The 21835-nt window shown below is 35.1% G+C and overlaps 1 protein-coding gene across 1 annotated transcript in view; it reads right to left on the minus strand.

Annotated features, from left to right (window-relative positions):
• Nucleotides 1–4830: 4830 nt before the first annotated feature.
• Nucleotides 4831–21835, minus strand: part of Prosbeta2 (Proteasome beta2 subunit) — a 99184-nt gene continuing 82179 nt past the window's right edge. Inside the window, exons 6-7 of the mRNA XM_090371870.1 lie at nt 21134–21285; nt 4831–4985 (exon numbers count right to left, since the gene is read on the minus strand). Of these exons, the coding sequence (XP_090227996.1) occupies nt 4853–4985; nt 21134–21285 (285 nt within the window). The 3' untranslated portion in view covers nt 4831–4852. The remainder of the gene's footprint in view (nt 4986–21133; nt 21286–21835) is intronic.

Below are 21835 nucleotides of genomic sequence, written 5' to 3' on the forward strand. Positions count from 1 at the left end.
GAAATTCCAGAAATATCAGTTATTTTGCAAACTATAAAAATTCAAGATCAAGTTAAGCCAATTCCTAATAATCACATGCTGAAAAACATGAATTTAAAATTAGTAGTATCACTCGCATACAATTATTATTTACATTTTATGACGGTGCATCCAGTCACTATGCTCTCTGGCTTTGTGTCATGGAACAGTCTGGCTGGCATCCAACTGTTGACCTGCACAGGTTTTTAAATTGACATTTTCCTCAATGTCAGTAAAGATAATAAGGGAGAAATTATTTTTCATGACTTCTCTTTACAAATAGGAGAGGTCATGAAAAATACCTAAAGTACTGCAGTTTCATTTTCAAAATATAATTAAAAATATGTTTTTACAGATATATATGTTAGTGCAAATGCATTATGTCTATATGTAGTAAGTTAACCAAAGTAATTATAATGGCATCATTTCGTTACAACTTATATTGTGAATTCCTTCATGAGTTGCCTTTCTCTGGCTATACTTCAAATAAGTAACAATTCCCCAATAGAGAAGACTATTGTTACCACCACCCAGACAGCCATTTCAGAGCTAATTGGTCCTTCATCGGTGGGTGGATAGGTACCCAGTGGTATAGCGGCTGACAAATAAGTTGTGAAAATAAATGCACAATATGAAAGATGCCAAAAGAGAGAGCAAAAAGCCACAGAAACTTACAGACATATAAAGTTATTAGTGCCATATCAGCCGTTATACCACCAGGTACCTACCCATCCACTGATGAAGGGCCATACAGCCCTAAAATGACTGTCTGGGTGGTGGTATCCACTGAGAATAAGTAACAATAATCTTCTCTATTGGGGAAGCATCACTTATTCGAAGTATAACCAGAGAGACAACTCGTGAAGGCATTCACAATATGAGATGTAAGGAAATGATGCATTCACACTAACTTATATGTCTGTAAGTTTTTCCATAGTCTGAGGCTCTTTGCCCTGAATTTTTGTCTTAAAATATGTTTTTAATATAAAAAAGATTATTTATTTTTTTTAATATTTGTGTTCAAAACAGATTGAAAATAAAGGTGACATCAAAAAAGCAAATAATGCTGAATTATTTCTTGCCAATTTTTAAGGATGCAAATGAGATAACTTACCCCATTAATTGAATGCACATGTGAATTTCAGAAAAATATTGGCATGAGCAGTTATGAATTCATATTCAAGTGATAACAGGGGACGGAGATCCAAATCTAGAGTTAAAGTAAATAAAACATCAACGAAAAAATTGGCCATATTTCCTAAGTCTCAACCCAATGCCAATGAGCATTGTTTAGAGAAAGCATTTTGAGTATGCTTTTTGCTTTGTATCTGTAGAGGAGTTTTCTTACTCTATTTCCCTTAACAAGGTCTAGTGAAGGATTCCTCTACCTCATGGTGGACAGGCAGGTCATTCTCCCAATTAGATTCATTCCGGGAAGGGGGGATTTATTCCCCAATTAGCTAACTGGCATATCCCATACATCTATAATAAGAGTGTTAACAGTGCATGGAGGTATGGCAATGTGCTGCAGAAGAAAGGCATTTCGTGGTTAGTGCAAAACCAAAGATCACACATACAAAACCTGTCTTCTGACCATTCTGCAAATTTGAGATCATGTCCCAAGTACTAGAAGGCTGTGGAAAAATGCAAAACATAGCAGTTCAAGAGTACAGACTTAAGATATTATGGTTACATGTTCAGTGGGTGAAGTGTGTTGCTACATAACTTACTAACTTGATGAAGGATAGGAACCTAGACCTGCTTTTAGTGCAGGAGTCCTATGTATCTAGGAGAAGAAGTACTTACCATAGGGCAAGAGGTTATTCTCCTAAATACAGGATTTTGGAGGGTCGAGAACCCCCAAGCCACTACCATTATTGTAAATTGTGACTTGTGTAGTGACACAATTGACTACTCTTACAGAGTATGCTGCAAGGTCATAAGACACCTTTTGTCAATTTATTTCATCTACTGTTAATTTAATGATCTTATTGAGCCTTATACTGCATATCAATAATGGGTACCCTATGTCTTGCAACTCAGGAACATCATAGTAGACATGAATTCAAACACAACAAAATGTGTCACCACCACAACCCTGAAATGAAGATACAGTAGTAGTAGTAGGGTTTTAGGAGCATCAGTGACTAAAGCCATATTGTTCTGTGTATAATACTTCTGTAAACTGTGTATTCTGTGGTCAATTTTCTGTTTTGTTGAACAAAAAAAAAACCCAGAGTTTCCAGGAGAAAAACCATGCTGCCCAAGACTGACTAACTCAGCCACATTGTGAAAAACGCCCATAAAAATTCTTCCCATCATCAATGGGACTCAAACTCAGGTCTTTTCCACCCGGTGTGGGGAGGATGGTGATCCTACCAACTGTGCTACCCACAAAAGCCTGAAATTAAGCATCACATTTGCCAATGAAAACACCCAGAGTTATCTGAATCAATGGCTGCTAAGGTGCTTCATGAGACGCTTGTTTTTCATTATCAATGAACTATTGTCCACTTTGAAAATTATGAAAAGATCATATGGCACTGTCACACACTTGACCTGGGTCTGAAATATGAACTAATATTCCTTTATGACAATGCCACACCACATATGGTTAAAAACTACCATGAACATTATTTTGACTATATTATATATTTAGATTTCTTAACTAAAGCTAAGTACATAATGTCAAAATTGTATTTTTTTGCACCCACTTCCTCTGTTACTGTGTCATAATAGCCAATCCCCCCCCCCCATAAAAAAATCCAACCTGCAATTCTCATATAAATGCATTCGTGTCAAGATAATCCTTTATTACTTCTTTAACCATCAGGTCCCTTATTTTCCCATAAGAGCATCCTTGATCACCCCTATGGCTATGGCCAAAAGTTTTCTTACCTCTTTTGTGGCTTCTTTTAACATAACTGGTTATTTTCTGTCAGTTTCAGGTGCCTTATTTACTCTTAAATTAAATAATTTCTCTACCACTTTATTCTCAGTTATAAAATCATTCGGCTCCCAGTTATAACTTAGTACACTTCTGGTATCTCCATCCCTAAAACTGCAATAAGCAGATGACTTAATGAAATGTATGATGAGGTAACGAAATAATTGTTACCACAATAAGCAGTAACAATTATTTCATTACCTTTTTATGGAGTTAAACTCTGCCACACTTTTTGTCTGCCAACTGCAACATGTGGAGGGTTTTGTGTGTGTGTGTGTGTGTGTGTGTGTGTGTGTGTGTGTGTGTGTGTGTGTGTGTGTGTGTGTGTGTGTGTGTGTAAAACTAATATCAAATATAAATCAAAATTAATGCCAGTAGCATGGCAAATCATCATTCTTCTCTTACTTGGTGATTCCCTTCTACTCTTTCTCTCTCAGGGTAACTCAGGATTTTTTTTTTTTTTTTTTTGCTGGTGCAGCATAAGCCTCAGGCTTCCTTGCACCATGCAGCTAATAATAATAATAATAATAATAATAACTGTTGAGCGAAAAATAATAAATTAAACATAATAATTAATCAACAGGGATATTATTTTCTTAATTTTCATATTATATTTTTTACCATTTTTTTTTATTTTTTAACTACTTCATTATGCCTATATATATATATATATATATAATGATAAAAGATGCATGAAATTACAGAAAGCCTTAGTAAACAGGAATGAGAAATTAAAATTTAAGAAATTAAAAATACATATACTGTACATCTATATATATATCTATATATATAAGACTGGGCTATGGAACCAGGATACTACGGTAAACGTAGAAAAAACCGGCAACCATAATGAAAAATAGAAAAAAAAAAAAAAAAGGTAATTATCAATGTATTTGTATATTTGGTAGGGGAGTTGAGCTATCAGGTGTAATAACCATGGAAGAATTGAGAGAACCTGTATGCTAAAAACAAATTACCTGAAATAAAATGCAGTTAATATAATTATTGTAAGTACCTAAAGCTGAGGGTCCTAGGACTTTAACTACTTCGTTGGGGGCGCCTCCGTAGCCAGGTGGGCAGGAGCAGCAGTGCGTGCACACGCCTCTTGATTAGACAGGGGTCCGAGCCTGTAACCACCAAATACGGAGGATGCGGAAAGGTCAGGAATTGACCACCGTATATCCCCGGAGCAATATGGCCTTAGCTGCTAATGCTCCTAAAAACCAAGTAACAAGGGGGAGGGGGTGTCGGCAGTGTAACAGAGACCTCTCTGCAATAAGCCAGGTCTCTGTAACAGAGACCTGACTTATTGTTACAATAATTATATTAACTGCATTTTATTTCAGGTAATCTGTTTTTTACCATACAGGTTCTCTCAATTCTTCCATGGTTATTACACCTAATAGCTCCCATACCAAATACACTGATAATTACCTTTTTTTCTATGTGTGTGTGTGTGTGTGTGTGTGTGTGTGTAAATAAAAAAAGCCTCTGTATTCTGCACAACTCTGGTTGCTATTCTTCATCCTCCATCAAATTTCACCTGACAAATATAATATCAAAAAGCCAGTAAAGCTTCCTTCTTTGCATGTTCGCAATTCTCATTACTTAAAATAATAAAATATGAAGTCATAGCTCAAAACACTACATTTGTACATAGTTATATAAATTTACTATGTTTGCTCACTCATTCATAAAAAAAACCCACAAATGATAAAAATATGATTTTAATATTCTTATTTAAATGATCTATACAGAAAAAAAAAAAGTAATATGTTTATGAAACTGCATAATATACCACAAAAGTTCAAGTTAAATAAACTTCAGCAATAACAAAACAGCTTAAATATTTTTATTAAATTCAGTGTAATAAAATGTCAACATTTATTATGAAGTATACCCAGATGTATCCATTGATTCATCGTCTATTGGCTTTATGACAATTTCCTCAACTTCCAAAGGAATAACTTGTGTGCTAAGAACAGCTGTGGTTCCACGATTGTAGCGATATGAGCCTTGCCTGAAAAAGTTGTATTTGCAATTCATTTTTCATGAATGTTTAAGAGTATTTACTTAAAAAAAACATTAAGAAACAAAATATAAGAATATCAGCGATATATCACCATATTTTTATGTAGTAGTAAAAACTATAGTAGTGTAAACAGCATTGATTTAATTGTATCTCACATTGTGACTACCTTCACAATGAGTTACCTCGAATAAGTAATGCTTCACCAATGGAGAAGACTATTTTACTTATTTAGTATTACAGCAAGCCCCCGTTATAACGTGGTTCGCTTTACGCTGATTCGCTATAACGCTGTTCTTATGTTATAACCCGTATCTGACTATAACGCTGTCACAGATCACTATAACGCTCTTTTATTGCATTTTTGGCATATTTAACAAAATCGTTTCATTTGATGGATTCAATAGCTTGAAAATGAATAGCAAAACAGCATTAAAACGTTCCCCACGCCGACTTGAGAAATTTTCCCCACGCTCAGTGAAATTTTCTCGCACGCTAATTTAATTGCAGTACAGTCACTTGTTACGTAGTTCCGAGATCAACCTTTTAAAAAATGATTAAGTATATTGCTTGTAATATTTGCTTTATATGCATTTATCCGAAGTCTAGTCATGACTCAGCACAGTATTAGACATTGTGTGTAACTGACAGTTTACTTGAACATTGTGTCATAATTAATGCAACCAACGCAGTTACATTTTCGAAGAGTTAATAATGGCCGATAAGAATGAAAAAGCAAAGTCTGGGTGCAGTACAAAGACTATAAATGTAAGAAAAGGACAGAATTTGAAAATTAAATTAGACGTTTTGAAGCAAATCAATTCCCGTCAACGACAAGCGGATGTGTGCCATAATTTAGGACTTGCAAGTTTAACTGTAAGAACAATTATAAAAAAATTAATTAATTTTAGCAGCGGGAAAGATAGCTGTTCCACTGCAAGCAACTAGGGCTAGGCCGGCTATTAAGATTGAAATGGAAAGACGTTAACTAATTTTATTGAAGATAATATACAATGCAGAATTCGGTTAAGTTAAATATTATTAAAAAAAAAAAAAAAAAAAAAGAGATTAGCCAATGTGATCTGAAGAAAATTCAACTAAAAAAAAAAAAAAAAAAAAATGTGGAACCATTTAAAATTGGTAAGAGCTGGTTGAATAGATTTAAAATCTAGGGAAAAGCCGCAAGTGCAAATCAAGGAGCTGAAACTTTCAAAAAAGAACTTGTTAAAATTATTGAAGAGGGGTATTGTGTGTTATACTTCTCAACAAGCTTATAACATAGATGAAGCAGGACTTTTGTGGAAACAAATGCCTAAAAGAAGTTTCATATTGAAAGAAGAAAAAAACACGCCAGGTTTCAAAGCGGTGAAGGATCAGGTGACTTTATTGTTGTGTGGTAACGCTGCGGGGGATTTAAAATTAATACCCCTTTTAGTTTATTTAGAAGAGAGCCAAAGTTCAACCCAAAATCAACACATTTTTCATGATTAAATTAAATCAATTAAAATAAACTTAGATCAATTAAATTCACGATTTTAATTGGAATTTTAAGTTTAATTTTGATACATAAGTAGTTTTGATATACATAACTATATACGTATGTAATGCAGAATATTTTATATGTACAAATATTTGAATATTAAATATTTTGACCGACATTTGTGCATCTTTTCACTACCATTTATTATTGATTAGGAAATATCCTATGGCACCGACCACAACTCACAAATACACATGTTACCTTATGGGAATGCGGAGCTCACTTAGCGCTCTGTTTTTCCGGAACGAATTATCAGCGTTAAGCAGGGGTCACCTGTATTACTATGCACACTGGCATCTCTCATGTTGTGGAGTCACCTACCCACTGACAATAGGCCAACAGGCCTTGAAATGGTGCCATCTGGATGGTGGTATTCCCTGAGAATAAGTAACAATAGTCTTCTCCATTGGTTTGTTGTTGTTTGTTATTTGGTTTCTAGGAGCATTAGCAACTAAGGCCATATTGCTCCGAGGATATGCGGTGGTCATTCCCTGACCTTTCCGCATCCTCCGTATTTGGTGGTCACAGGCTCGAACCCCGGTCTAATCAGGAGCGTCAGTGCGTAGCACACGCTTCTTGATTAGATATTGTGGAGTTATATTTCACAACTGGGTTTGCACGATTGCAACACTGGGGTACCTACCTACCCACCGACGATAGGCCAATAAGCCTTGCAACGGTGCTGTTTGGGTGGTGGTACCCCCCACCCCCAGGGAATAAGAAACAATAGTCTTCTCCACTAGTGAAGCGTTATTTATTCAGGATAGTGCAATACATGGTAACCCACTGTGAAGGTAGTCACAATATGAGATACAATCAAATCGATGCCATTTACACTACTTTTGTAGTTTTTACTACTACGGGAAAATATGGTGATATATCACTGATATTCTTATAGTGAATTACAAATCCATAGCCTATTACACTTTGTGCATTTATTCTTTTTAGTATTAAAAAACAATAGCAGTTCATATATTTAGTGTTTAGTTCTAGTTACCTTTATGGTGATATATCACTGATATTCTTATAGTGAATTACAAATCCATAGCCTATTACACTTTGTGCATTTATTCTTTTTAGTATTAAAAAACAATAGCAGTTCATATATTTAGTGTTTAGTTCTAGTTACCTTCATGCTCCATCAAGTTTTATCCTACAGGTGCAATACCAAAATACAATGGTTGTGAGAAGATCCACCTTGAACACTTCGTCAGAGGGTAACATGACTCATACAGAAATATCCTATGTTGATTTCTGGGTGAATCACGATTTCATCATTCGCAGAACCTGTGGCATATATTCCAAGGTCATCCTAGTGGATAACCATAGCTCACCAGGCAATTCTTTTCTTTGTCACTGTTGTACAGAGTGTACCGAAATAAAGTTAAAATTTGGTGCATTGCCAGGACAATTTTGAGTCACTGAAAAAACGGATGCTTGCCCTAGAGAATAATGTAAATGGGAGCTCGTCAGGGACTCAAGACTCTAGTAATGTACCAAGTGATGCACTCCCATTTTGGTCCCCAGAGCAGAATAACCAAATACAAATTGCTCTGATTCAGAAGGACTTAGTTCTTAGGAGACTCCATTGTCAGGGAAACAGGAAATATTTTTTGCAATATGGATAGGTGGACTAGAACCAGGTATGTCTGCTGGGAGGAACAATTAATATGTCACCAACAGATTATCAGATTAAGGGGAGTAAAAAGAATATTATTATTCATGTGGGAATTAATAATATTAAGCACACACGATCTGATGATTTGTTAGACAAATATAGGACCATGCTGAAGAAATGCCGCAAGTTAGATCAGAATGTCCATACGTCTGCAATTCTGCCCAGGCCCACAGGAGGCATTATATGCTGAAAGCCTTATGGATTAACTGAAGGCTTGAAAAACTCTGTAGGGCTTATGGGAGGAAATTTTTAACGGCTTGGCCTGAACTTGAAGGTAGAAGGAATCTGTTTTGTAGAGATGGAATACATTTAAACAAAAAGTGCAAGAGTTTTTTCCAGTATCATTGAGGATACCTTAAAAGTTCAGGTAAACTGCTAATGTGGGAGGGGGGGGGGGACAAGGGTAATAATATATATATACGCATTTATCTGATAATACTGGTCAAAGTAATGCTGCACATACCTCAAGAATTCTTGTTTGTTACTGCAACAGATCATATCAGCAAGATGATCTGAGGGCAGATATGTTTCAAATGAGTGGGTAGCTAAAGCCAGAAAAGCAAAATTAAATAATTTCAAGGAGTGTGTCAGGGTAGTTAACTATACAAGAACACTAAGTCTTAACTGTTTATAGTAATGTCATAAGTGTCGTCAATAAAATGAGTGAATTTGAACTGCTGGTTAGGACAAGTAACGCTGACATAACAGGGCTTACGGAAACGTGGTGCAACCCGGATATAGGGGATGATAAGTTTCAGTACAGTATGTACAATGTATTTAGAAAGGAAGGGGGTGTGGGGTCATGTTTCTTATCAAAAATAGTCTGAGTGTGACGAAAACCTTCAGGATTCAGACGTTCCGCATGCTAGTACAGAATTTGTATGGTGTGAGATAGTTGGAAGCAAAGGTATAATGAGAGTGTGAGTAATGTACAGGCTACAGGTCAGGTGATTGTGAAGATTATGATGAGAGCCTCTACATGCAAATGGAATGGGCAAGTAAGCGTAAATGTCTTATTATGGGTGATTTTAAATTGCTTCTAATCGATTGGTGCAAATGGGAAGGAAGCTAGAATGGGGGACAAAATTTTTAAATCAACTAGATGACTGTTATTTATATCAACACGTTGGAGTAAGTACTAGGGCAGTGGTTCTCAACCGGTGTGCCACAACCCCTTTTCAAGTATGCTGCGAGATAAGGAAAAATTCCATTGAGTTTGATGGCAATCACCATTTCAGTGTGCTGCTCGTATTCGACTTTTAACTTAACTTGAGTGACAAAAGATTGGGAACCACTGTACTAGGGAAAAGAATATTCTAGACCTGATCATCATCCATGAACCAGTAGGAGGAAGTGATCATGAAATGTTGTTATTATTATTATGTGCCCCACTGCATAAGCTTATTACCAATTCGTTGAACCACGTGACTACTCTTGTCGCCGCGCAGTCGCAAGGCTTGTCTAGTAAAAATTCACACAGCTATGTTGTGGAGAGCATGTGTGTGTCAAATTCTTATTTAGCCTACTTAATATTAATAAGTAGGTAATAATTAACATGTGTGTGTCAAATTCTTATTTAGCCTACTTAATATTAATAACTGGACAGTACTTATACGTTAATTTAATACTCTTTGATTTAAAATGAATACTACGAAAAAGAGTAAAATACATCATTTTCATAAGAGTGGGAACTAGAATACTTTTGTAATGATAAAAGAAAATCTGTTTGATTTGCAATGCTTCTGCGGCTATACCCAAAAAAGGAAATTTAGAAAGGCACTTCAAAGGTAAATACCAATCGGATTTTCTGCCTAATAGTGACCGTAGAAAAAATAAATTAAAAAAAAAGAACTTAAATCCAGATTATTCACACAACAAAATTTCTTCATTTACAATCTAAAGCAGTAATTGTAGCATCATTTAAAGTGAGTCATCTTGCAAAAAAATTCAAACCATTTTCTTGTGGTCAGTTGATCAGACGCATTTTTAGAAATAACAGATTCTTTTTTTGAAAATTTTAAGAACAAAAATGAAATTAAAAGTGCTCTTCAAGATCTGCAATTATCTCGAAATACTGTGATGTGACACATCAAAAAAAACGAGTAAAAATGTGAGCGAACAATTTCCTGCTCATATTGCTCACTGTGTGTTCTTTCTTTACAATTGGATGAATCTACAGACGTCAGTGATACAGCTCAATTGCTCATTTTTATTCATATGGTGTTCGATGATTCTACCACTAGAGAACTGCTGGGTATGGTTTCGTTAAAAGAAAGAACTAGAGGTCTTTATATATTTAAGGCATTCAAATATTTTATTGAAAAACTTAAATCACCACTATTTAAGCTCATATCAATAACAACAGATGGGGCTAAAGCAATGACGGGGCATCTTAATGCATTGTGCCAAAAGGATGACGAATTCACAGATTTTTTTTTGAGTTACCATTGTATCATCCACCATCAAGTTTTAGCCAGCAAAAGATTAAATACTAAAAGTTTTATGGACATAGCTTTCAAAATTGTGAATTCCATCGGAGGACAATCTCTTCAAAGGAGACTTTTCAAAATGCAACTCGATGAAAATGAACCAGATCTGATATTACACACAGATGTGAGATGGCTGAGTCGCAGTAAGTTTCTTCAGAGATTTTGAAATTTGCTGAATGAAATTAAAAAATTTGTTGATCAAAGGGGAGATGATTATCAGCAGCTACAAGATAGAGAGTAGTTGTGTGATTTGGCTTTTTTGGCAGATTTTACCAGTAAATTAAGTGATCTGAATTCGGAATTACAGGAAAAAAATAAAAATGCAGGTGACATGATTAGTACTATTTCTGCATATAAATATCAATTTTTGGCAATGGCTAAGGATCTCAACGAGAGAAAAAAAAAAAAAAATGATCATTTTGCCCCAAATTGCAAAAATATTCTGTTTTTGAATTTAATAGTGAGAAATATGTTTCTGAAATTGAGAAAGTTGTGGATAATTTTAAAACCAGATTCAGTGATTTTAAAACAATTGAAGAAGACATTGTTCAATATATTTCTTATCCATTTAATGTCGACTTAGATACAAAACAAATTGCAGAAAAAAATCGCTAAGATTTTTCATATGGAGAAAATATTACTTGAAAATGAAATTATTACATTGCAAAACAATATCTTCCTAAAAGCCAGATCATCAGAAAAGGACTTTTGGAAATATGTTTGCCGAGAAAAGTATCCAAATGTAAAAAAATGCAGTGAACTTTTAAATTCCTGTTTTGGTTCCACATATCTATGTGAATCAGCCTTTTTGTATTTGAAACAAACAAAGAATCGCTCTACTCTTATGGATTTTCATACAGAGATTCTTTTCACAGGATATCCCCTATTTTGAAAGCTTGGCAGATGACATGAAGACACAAATTTCACATAAATTAAAAATTTAAATACGTGTAAATTTTAAATAAGAATTCTGAATTGTATTTAATTTTAAAATTTATAAACAACATTTTTCAATATGTGTTGATTAACTTTTTTAACCATGTGCAATGAAATTCCTGAGATGGTAGATTGGGGCACATTTTGAAGGAAAAAAGTAGATTTCATCACAAATTAAATGAACATTTTGTAGCAAACTTGGAAAGACCTGCAATGCAGGAACTTTGAACTGGGATCTGTAAGTGACCGCCAGCAGAAAGGTATGTAAATCTTTAAATGTCAACCTAAGGTAAATATCGACAGAACTATGATGCTAAATGAATTCTACAATTGTGTGCTTATATATATATATATATATATATATATATATATATATATAAAATAAGAGACTTTACCTCAGTGCTCTTTTGTAGAATGTTTCAGCACATTGAACTCCTGAATTCAATCTGACTTCTCTCCCCCAAAGGCACATGATTGGCATGACACATCTGTGACCGATAGCTAAGGACACACAACCCAATCGCCAACACATCAAACCACCACCACATAACTCTGGATGACAGAAGGCATTATATCTAATAAATTTATAAATTTATTTTTTAACTATTACTTTCTGCAACCCTTTTATTGATTTTATTAGACATAATGCGTTCTGTCCAGGGTTATGTGGACGTGGTTTGATGTGTTGCCGATTGGGTTGGAGGTGAGTCGAGCCAATCACGCATCTTTGGGGAGAGAAGTAATTAAATAATTTTATGTCAACTGAATACAGGAGTTCAGCATGCTGAAGCATTCTACAAAAGAGCATTGAAGTAAAACCTCTTATTTTTTATGCATATATGTAAATCTTTAAGGATACCGTGGTGTACAAGGTCAAATGCTTTTTCAATATCACAACATGCTGCAATAGAATTTTGCCTTTTAGTATTAGTATTGGCAAAATGGTGCAAGGAAGCAAGGTTATACAGCACAAATCAAAAATAAATTAAGTAAACTCCTGGTATAGCACTTTTGAAGGGACTGGCTGCAAAGAGCAGGACACCCACCTTTCTTTTGAAAGGTGCTATTTTTCATTATTTTTGTCAGTATTTTGGTAGATAACATTGAATTTTTCAATTTTTTTTTGCTGTGTTTATGAAGCAACAGTTTAAAAGTAAGTCAAAAATGTGCAGACAATGTACAATGCTTTTTTGGAACTATCAATCTTATTTTGCAAGCTATTACAAAGAACGAAAAATTCTAAAAAAGATTTTTAAGTTAAACTAATCATACCTTTTACCTTGAGCACAATAAATGTGATAAATATAGCATTAACATAATAATAATGGAGCGATTAATGATATTTACTGTTGAATACACATGCAAAACACAACAGTGTACTAGCTAGGAAATAGACGAATCATGGTGAATTGAAAAATATATTCAATAAATAAATAAAAATTAGCAGAGCACGTGAATGTAGCAATACGTAGCTACATACTGAATTGTAAAGAGCTCCTTCTCTATCTGCAAAGCTCTGAGTTACCCTGTGCTGCTAAAAATTCCCCACACCCAAAACCTTGCAGATTCTCATAAGTCTTGAGTTAAGCCTAAAGGCTTTCAGCATACAATCCTTCCTATATACATATCCTAACTTGTAGCATTCAGCATAGTCCTATATTCATTCAACAAAATCATCATTTTGTGTGCAGAATTAATGTCATTAGTTCCCACATGAATAATAATGATCTCTTTATTCTCCTTAAAAACTAACATGTTGGTAACTTCAAGTTTAGCTCCTGGCAGACATAACCTGATCAAGTTACTCAACAAAGCTATGTTCTTTTGAACCAGAGTAGTCTGTACTTGATCATTCTCCCCTGAATCACAAGTGCATCAGCTTGGGTCACTAGATGATTGAGCCCCAGATGAGTCCCCATTTCTAGGTCATCCACCTGTTTCTTCAGTGATTCAATTTCATCTGGCAAAGCATAGATTTCAGATCAGTACATTCCTTACAGCCAGTGCACACGTACAATTATCATACGAACTAGGATTGTCTACTAGACTGACATTGGAATAAATGCAGCAGATTGTACAAGCGATGAAATCATGATACACCAGGGGGCCTATGGCCATTTCAGTCATGATAAGTTTGGTTAGGTTATGTTAAAAAGGTATGAAATATTCAAAGTGGATCTTGTAGCAACCATTATTAAAATAAGAATTTAATTCACAAAACATTAGGAGTTAATTTTGCAAAATACTTCAGTAGTTATCAATTAATAAAAAAAATTACAAAAGTTAAAGCATATAATAAAAATTAAGTTCACATTTTCATTAAACTGACAATATTAATTCCCCCAGTGATTTCCAAATCATTATATCTCCCAGGACAGTTCAAAGCAAAATGGTTAAACACCATTACTATAGCTCATCCAAACAAACAGTTTTCTGAAATACTTAATCCTATCTCAATAGCATGAACAAATATTCTTTTTTAACTCTTCTATTCAAGTGTGTCCCATCTTTAGAAAAACAATTCCTTCTGTTATAAGTGCAGTCCAATTTTACCTCACGAACCTGTACAATCTCTCCAGAACTGACTGACAAAGCTCATACATATATTCCCTCCCATGTCTAGGTAAAATTCCAGATACTCTATACCAAATCATGGCTATTTCTCAACATCACCTCAATATGTTCAAACTAAGACTTCAGATTGCCTGCCTGTATTTAATATTAATATGAGAATCCCTAAAAATTTAATAGTCTATGATATCCGCTATTCCTATTCCACCTATCTTTATTACACAGAATAGTCTCTTTTTTTCCTGATGATTGAGTCACTGATTACCACAAACTTCTTGTGGGACAAATGCCACCTCTTCACTTCCAGTGCTTTTCTGCAGACAGATACACAAAAGGAGGATCAAGCATTAAACTGGACACTGAAGTGCCTGATCAGTCAGCTGATTTGTTTCTAGGACTTTATTTATTTTCTTCAGGTCATCACTCTTGACAATTTAATTTCATCACTATCACGAAGATTGATTTGTTTATCATAATACTGGGAATATTGTATCCTTTATTTATACCTATTGGACTAGTTTGTGACCTTCCAGAAATAGTTTTAAATACATGCTGCAGTCACAGTACAACAAACATGAATCACAGATAAATTACTTGTGGCAATTCACTGATCAGTCCAAGTCACAGCATTCTTGCTAGGTGTGGTTTTCATTATAACTATGGCTACATTTTTAATTAAAAAATTAAAGCACAACACACCATACTACACTATGATGCAGGATACTCAGAAAAATAAGACATTTCATCTTTGCAATAAGATGAAATATCTTATTTTACAAATTCGAAGGATGACACAAAAGCAATACACCTGTTATTGTGATTTAATTAAAATTAAGCCACTCTGATTGAACAGTTCAAAGTGCTACTGAATTACAAACTTATGGGCATCATAAGTATTCTGACCAAAAGCAGGCTCGCAACCATGGAGATTATATACAGACCATATGTGGCATCTTTTCCCATTGCCTTCTGAGCCTTTGTGTGTGTGTGTGTGTCTGTATGTGTTGAAGGCAGGAAAAAACCACACTCCTGCTTGAGATCAACTAATTTTATAATTCCTTTAAAAAGCTTGCACACTTGTAACCACATGGCTGAACTAAAATGAACTGCCACTAATTAATCTGCAAGGAGTGCAAGCACAGCTATTAAAAAGTACAGGATATCACGTAGGCCTGATGTAGCTGAGTAGTCAGGAGCGAGAGTGCTAGTAGCACAAGCTCTTTGAGTGGACCAGGGTTCAAGCCCGTGAATGCTAATTATGATCGATGTTTGTACTGATGATTTATTGTAAACTCAACTGATGTGGTGGTCATGCCGGAGTATAAACAAGAACATGTAATATGGTTAAATGTCATCATAAGAAAAACCAAAATGTTTTAAGCAGTTACACAATGAAAACAGAGATACAATGTTAGAAGAATTTTTGAAAAGTAGAGGAGACAAATATGGCTTGAAGGTGCTGATCTGATCTTTGGTAGTGCAGTCTTTTGAAATATTGTGGTGAATGCAGTGAAAGAAATTGCAAATAAAATTAGAAAGGCTGTGAATCTCAGTCATAGCTGTTTAAAGTTATAAGAACAATTCAATAAATATCCCAGGAGATTAATTTTCGTTCCAAAATGACTCAAATAATGACAACTGATACATATTAAATGTTTAGGGATCTCTCTTACAACATTTAGCCTGAGAAGCTAAATGAGCCAGTGGGCATACGGTTAACTATTTGCAATTTTGGCTAATGCTATGGAATTCTTCTGCACTTGTTGACAGAATGGACTCTTGGGTGTGGTAACTATTTCAGGAAGCATTGGCAAGGATATAGAGACCAAAAATTTTATCACAGCTAAAAAGCCCAAGTTGCAATATTTCAAACTGTTTTCTTCAGGCATGCAGTAATTTTCAAAGTAGCAGGAGAGGCACACAGCTTGCTGGGGGTGCTTGTAACACACCAATCCCGAGAGATTGTTATTTGGTTTTTAGGAGCATTAGCAACTAAAGCCATATTGCTCCGGGGATATGCGGTGGTCATTCCCTGACCTTTCTGCACCCTCCGTATTTGGTGGTCACGGGCTCGAACCCCGGTCTAATCAAGAAGTGTGTGTTACGCACTGCCGCTCCTACCCACCTGGCTACAGAGGCGCCCAATCCCGAGAGGTGAAGCTGGTTGTAGGTGTATGGAACCATAAGAAAAGTAATGGGAAACCACAAAACAGAAGCAGTTGAAAGAGAGTACTAGAACTACTGGAATATCCAATTATGTTACTGACTCAGCATAGTCTTCTACTGGTCTGCATATATTTTCATGTTTGCAAAATTGATATAGTGTTTCTGAGTGTACTTTTAGTGCTAATTCAAAAAATCCAAACTGTTTTCACCTGTAAAACTTTTTCATAAACAGTAAGAATTGTTTCCTTCGATAAAACATTCCATCTATACATGATGTGCCCATGCCATGTTAGACATGTCGAGAACTGCAAGCCAGGTTGCTCTATAAACCTGCTGAGTTTATACAGCTGCCTGGTTACATTTCTTCTATGTTCAGTTATTTTCCGGTACAGTCATGCTATCTAGTATCTGCTTCTAATGTGATTCTCATATTCTGTCTTCGACAATGACAACTCATGGTTGTGTGAATAAAATTTGCCCGTCTCACAAAGTGTGCCACACATGTATGGAGGGCTTGCAATGTGGAAGAAACCTTGGGATAATATTAATGACTGCTACTTTAGTTCCACAAATGTAACAAAGTTATAATGTGAAGAACAAGCAGAGCACTGTGTACTCCAACAACAATATTTCAGTCAAAGGCTAGTATCCCATGGACCTGAACTACCAATAACACCTCCACCAGTTATACTTGAACACGTCATCAGATCCTGAAACTGACATCTGTCATCTAAAGGATGATATAAACTATTGTGACAAAGAAATTTACAACTCTGCACCACAGCTCTTTACACAGAGTGAACTTGGTGTTCTCGTGAGTGATCTACCCAAAGGGCCTGTAGAGCTTTTAGGGTCATGACTGAAATCCAAGAATCAGCTGATCCAGGATGGTATAGACATCGCAAAAAAGAATTGTTCCCCATTTATCCGAAGAAGGTTGAATGATAGGTTGCCGCAACATTCCTGCTGTTATGAACTTTTTTGGAAATTTCTACCGAGTAGAGGTTACTTAATGACTCATTGAAGCAAAGGAGTTCTTCATAATGGAAACAAGTATGCAACAATTCTTGTAGCCCACTGGGCAGAAAACTATGAAAATGTTAAGCCTCTTTTGGAAAAATTCCAGCAAGGCTCATGACTGGCCAGTGTGTAAAGTTATTAGTCTACTTCTCGGTCAACAGCTTGGTTACATAAAAAAGCCTTGCTTTCTGTGTGAGTGGGATATTCGAGCAAGAAGTGAATATAGGGCCACCAATAGTCTCTGACATCAAGTTCAAAGAACATTAAAGATGAGCCACTAGTAGATTGAAACAAGGTACTGTTACCTCCTCTGCATACAGGGCTAGGTTTAATGAAACAATTCATCCAATACCTGAATAAAGAAGGAAATTGTTAAAATTATGTCTGCACTAAATTCCCATTGCTTACATAAGAATTTTTGTTGGACTTCAAATCTGAAAGCTGACACTGTATTTCAAGAATCCATGACCTAAACTAAAAGAGACACTTACATTGGCTTTAAAAATGTAGTGCACATATTTTGGGAGACAAGATTATGACAAAATCGTGAGTGATATGTTTGAGAAGTTTAGAAAGCTAGGCTGCAATATGAGAGTTAAGGTACACTTCTTGCACTCTCATCTCAACTATTTCCCAAAACATTTAGGTAATTTAAGTAAAGAGCAGTGGGGAAAGTTTCCATCAGGATATAAAAGAAATGGAAAAAAAGGTATGGGGGATGAAATGTCAATATGATGGCTGACCATTGCTGCATGCTAAAAAGAGAAAGCCACTGAAACTAGCTGCCTGATTGTGTCAAATGGGTGTAAGTCTAATCAGTCTGGTGTATGAGAAATCCAGTTTGGGGCCATTTTTTCTTGACAGTAAGATGTTGGAGTTTTAAATTAAAAAAAAAAAAAAAAAACTAAAAATTTAATTTCTATCACTGATAACCCTTAAGGGATAAGCTGATGAACTAAATAAATTTTTTGCATCAGTATTTTTATGTGAACATTCTTTTAGGACTGATAATAATACTGGCTAATATCAAACAACTGTGTGTTCACTGAAAATGGACCGGTGGAGAAACTGACTTATTTGAATGTGAAAAAAGATATGAAGAGCTAATGGGATTTATCATGGTAGACTAACAAACTTCTATGATAATATATACATATTTGAACTCATGTAAGTCCCATCAAATTGGAGATGAGCAAATGTCTCCAATTTGCAAAAGCTTTTGCAAATGTGAAATGAGTAATTAAGACATGCTAAGCTTAATCTCTGTGGCCGGGAAAATTTTGGAATCAACAATTAAGGATGCACAGCAGGATCGTAATTCAGAAATGGAATTATAAAAGAAAAACAGCATGGGGTTGCTAAAAGACAATCATGTCACAAAAGAACCACATGCAAAGAATTTTGACATGTACACTTATATTCTACTAAGACTTCTGACAGTTTCCCACATGAAAAAACTTTTGCATAAACTGGAACAATTTACCATTGGTTGGAAGGGACTACATTAATTAAAAGGGTGATAAAAGCGGATTTATACAGTAATATTAAAGGAAACAAGATCGCCAAAGCCCCCATTTATTATAATACAATTGTCTTTGAACCAGAACTCTGAGTTGTTTGGCAGCCAATCTAACATGGCGCCTCCATAGCCAGGTGGGCAGGAGCAGCAGCAGTGCATAACACACATTTCTTGATCAGACCGGGATTCGAGCCCATGACCACCGCATATCCCCAGAGCAATATGGCCTTAGTTGCTAATGCTCCTAAAAACCAAATAACAAACAACAAACAAACCAACCAATCTAACATGAGTTTTGGGTGAACTCTATGTGGATGGTCATGGAAGCTTCTTATTCCTTCAAGCAGATTAGTTATTCTTCAAACATCCATTTTGACTCTATTTCATTCCATTTGATCAATCAAATGGAGATCATTCTGGAAATTTTAATGAAATTCGGTATCAATTAATCAATTAAAAGGTATCATCTACCTAGAAAGAAGGAAAAAATTATTACTATGTTAGTATTATTACCAAATCATGCAGTTAAATTGTCTATGGTGTGTGTGATTAGCATCATAACTAGTATATTAATGGGAGGAGATGGTTTGGTGTTGTGAAAATACTCCAGCAATACAACCTAAATTGTATAAGTAAAAAAAAAAAAAGAAGTAAAGTGCAGCCATTATCAACCCACTGCAGGATGGAAGCCTCCTGAACAATTCATGCTGAGGGAAATGGACCATAATCTGCCACGCTGGTCCAGTGCGGGTTGGCAGTATTCAGCAGTCAGGGGGCCTGAACCCCGGTCTAGTCAAAGAGCGTGTGCTACTGCACTCCCGCTCCTGCCCACTCGGCTACAGAGGCCTTAAATTGTATAAGCTGTTCTTAACTGGTTCAAAGATAATTCACTCTACAACCTTGTTTTACTTATTACAAACAGGATGAATACAGTGGACCCCTGCTTTACAACTGATTCACTGTATGATCAAATCACTTTACGATGAACTCCCCATAATAAGATACCATCCAGTATACAATATGTAGTAAGCACTGGTCCGATCACATTTGTGAATTGAATTTTAATTCTATTAAACAGCAATTCTAATAAGCGAAAATAGTAGGAATATTATTATCCACAGGCTATAAAAGTAACGATATAAAACATAAATTCACACTTGATTATCTTACCAATTAACATAATTAAAGGATATGCGAAAATTGGAAAAACTATTTTCCACAGGTTAGAAAAATAAAAATAAATTTACGCTCACATACATAGCTTAATTGATACTGTAATATACATACCGAGTAATTGATATTTCTGCTCATTGACATCTTTTTGGGTTGTAAAGTTTAAAACAGTAAAAAAAGATAAGCAATCAATAACAAAGAACACGGCACGCACAAATTGCAACCAACACGATATGCACAAATACAATGAAATACAGAGTAACAAGTTTACGAAGCTTAAAAAATAGGAAGAGAAGAGAAGATTCTTAAAATTTATGTTTTTTATATGATTGAAGATTTCACAGAAGGGAAAACACATTTAACCATAATAATGTTAAAACTCACAGAATCCCAGCTATCAGTATTATTGCAAATGCAATAAATCGAGTTTATAACAGATTTCACTAACTGCTTATAATAGATTTCACTAACAGAAAAACCCAATAAACTGCAATTTTTTTTTATTGTTTTATAGTAGTGACCACCAGAAATGTGCTTTAGTAAAATATCACAAAGGAGTTCAAAACTAATTATCATAACTGAACATATGATAATGATGAAAGTGTAGTGAATTTTAATGATTTGAATTGGTTTTTGAAATTTTATTCTATAAAGTGGCCGTTTCTAATAACCAGTGATCATATTAACGATGGGCTTACGACTGTCTCTGACCGGACCACGTGGTCCTTCCTCTCAACCATTTGCATTTGTAATCATGTTGGTCGTATTCTATATAAAACTAGCAACAATTTCCATTATAAAAATCATCTTTTAGAGAGATAAATAGCTTAATTTTATAGCGAAAATTTCAACTTCCAAGGTCTTGGGAACGAATTACCAAACACCAATGTGTTATTGGGTTCACATTACAATATTTCCACGATAAGATGGTGTCTCTGGAACAGATTAATATCGCAAAGTGTGGGTCCACTGTAATTCAAAAACTCACCACCATATATTTAAAACCTATACTAAAATGAGAATGAACATACAAAAAAATCAACCTACTTCTTGCCTCTCACATTAGGTTCCTCAAATGGACGTGTATGTTTTGCACCATCCTTTGTAATAACACAGATATCTATATTACTACCAGATCCCAAGTCATTGAATATACCTGCTGCAATAGCATCTCGCACAAGCTTCTTTCCTTCATCCAACTAATAGAAGTTTACAACAAAATGAATATGTAAAAAAAATAAAATAAAATAAAAATAAATAATAATAATTTCAATCTTAATTTAATAAATAATAAAAAAGAATTTCTCTTGCCTTATGATGTTCTCTTAACAGGTTCACTTTAATGAATAATTTTGCTAAAACCAAAAACCACATGAAAATAATCAACTTACTACTAAATTAATAACCAGCCAATAACTGCTGAACCAACCTTTGCACTGCTAAGAATTTTACCATTCTGTTAGTTTATTTGGGTTTTAGAAGCATTAGCAACTAAGGCCATATTGCTCTGGGGATATGTGGTGGTCGTTCCCCAACCTTTCCGCATCCTCTGTATTTGGTGGTCACAGGCTCGAACCCCGATCTAATCAAGAAGGTTGTGCTACACCCTGCTGCTCCTGCCCATCTGGCTATGGAGGCACCCGACAGTGCTAGAATTGATGCAATTCTAGCACTGTCATCATTGTCTGATTGAATGTTGTCTTCCATGCTGCCAGTCTGTGACCACACTTTTTTCCAATCTTCAACAAT

The sequence above is a fragment of the Mastigoproctus giganteus genome, chromosome 4 (assembly GCF_048544385.1).
Source record: "Mastigoproctus giganteus isolate SK-2022 chromosome 4, ASM4854438v1, whole genome shotgun sequence".
NCBI classification, from domain to species: Eukaryota; Metazoa; Arthropoda; class Arachnida; order Uropygi; family Thelyphonidae; genus Mastigoproctus; species Mastigoproctus giganteus.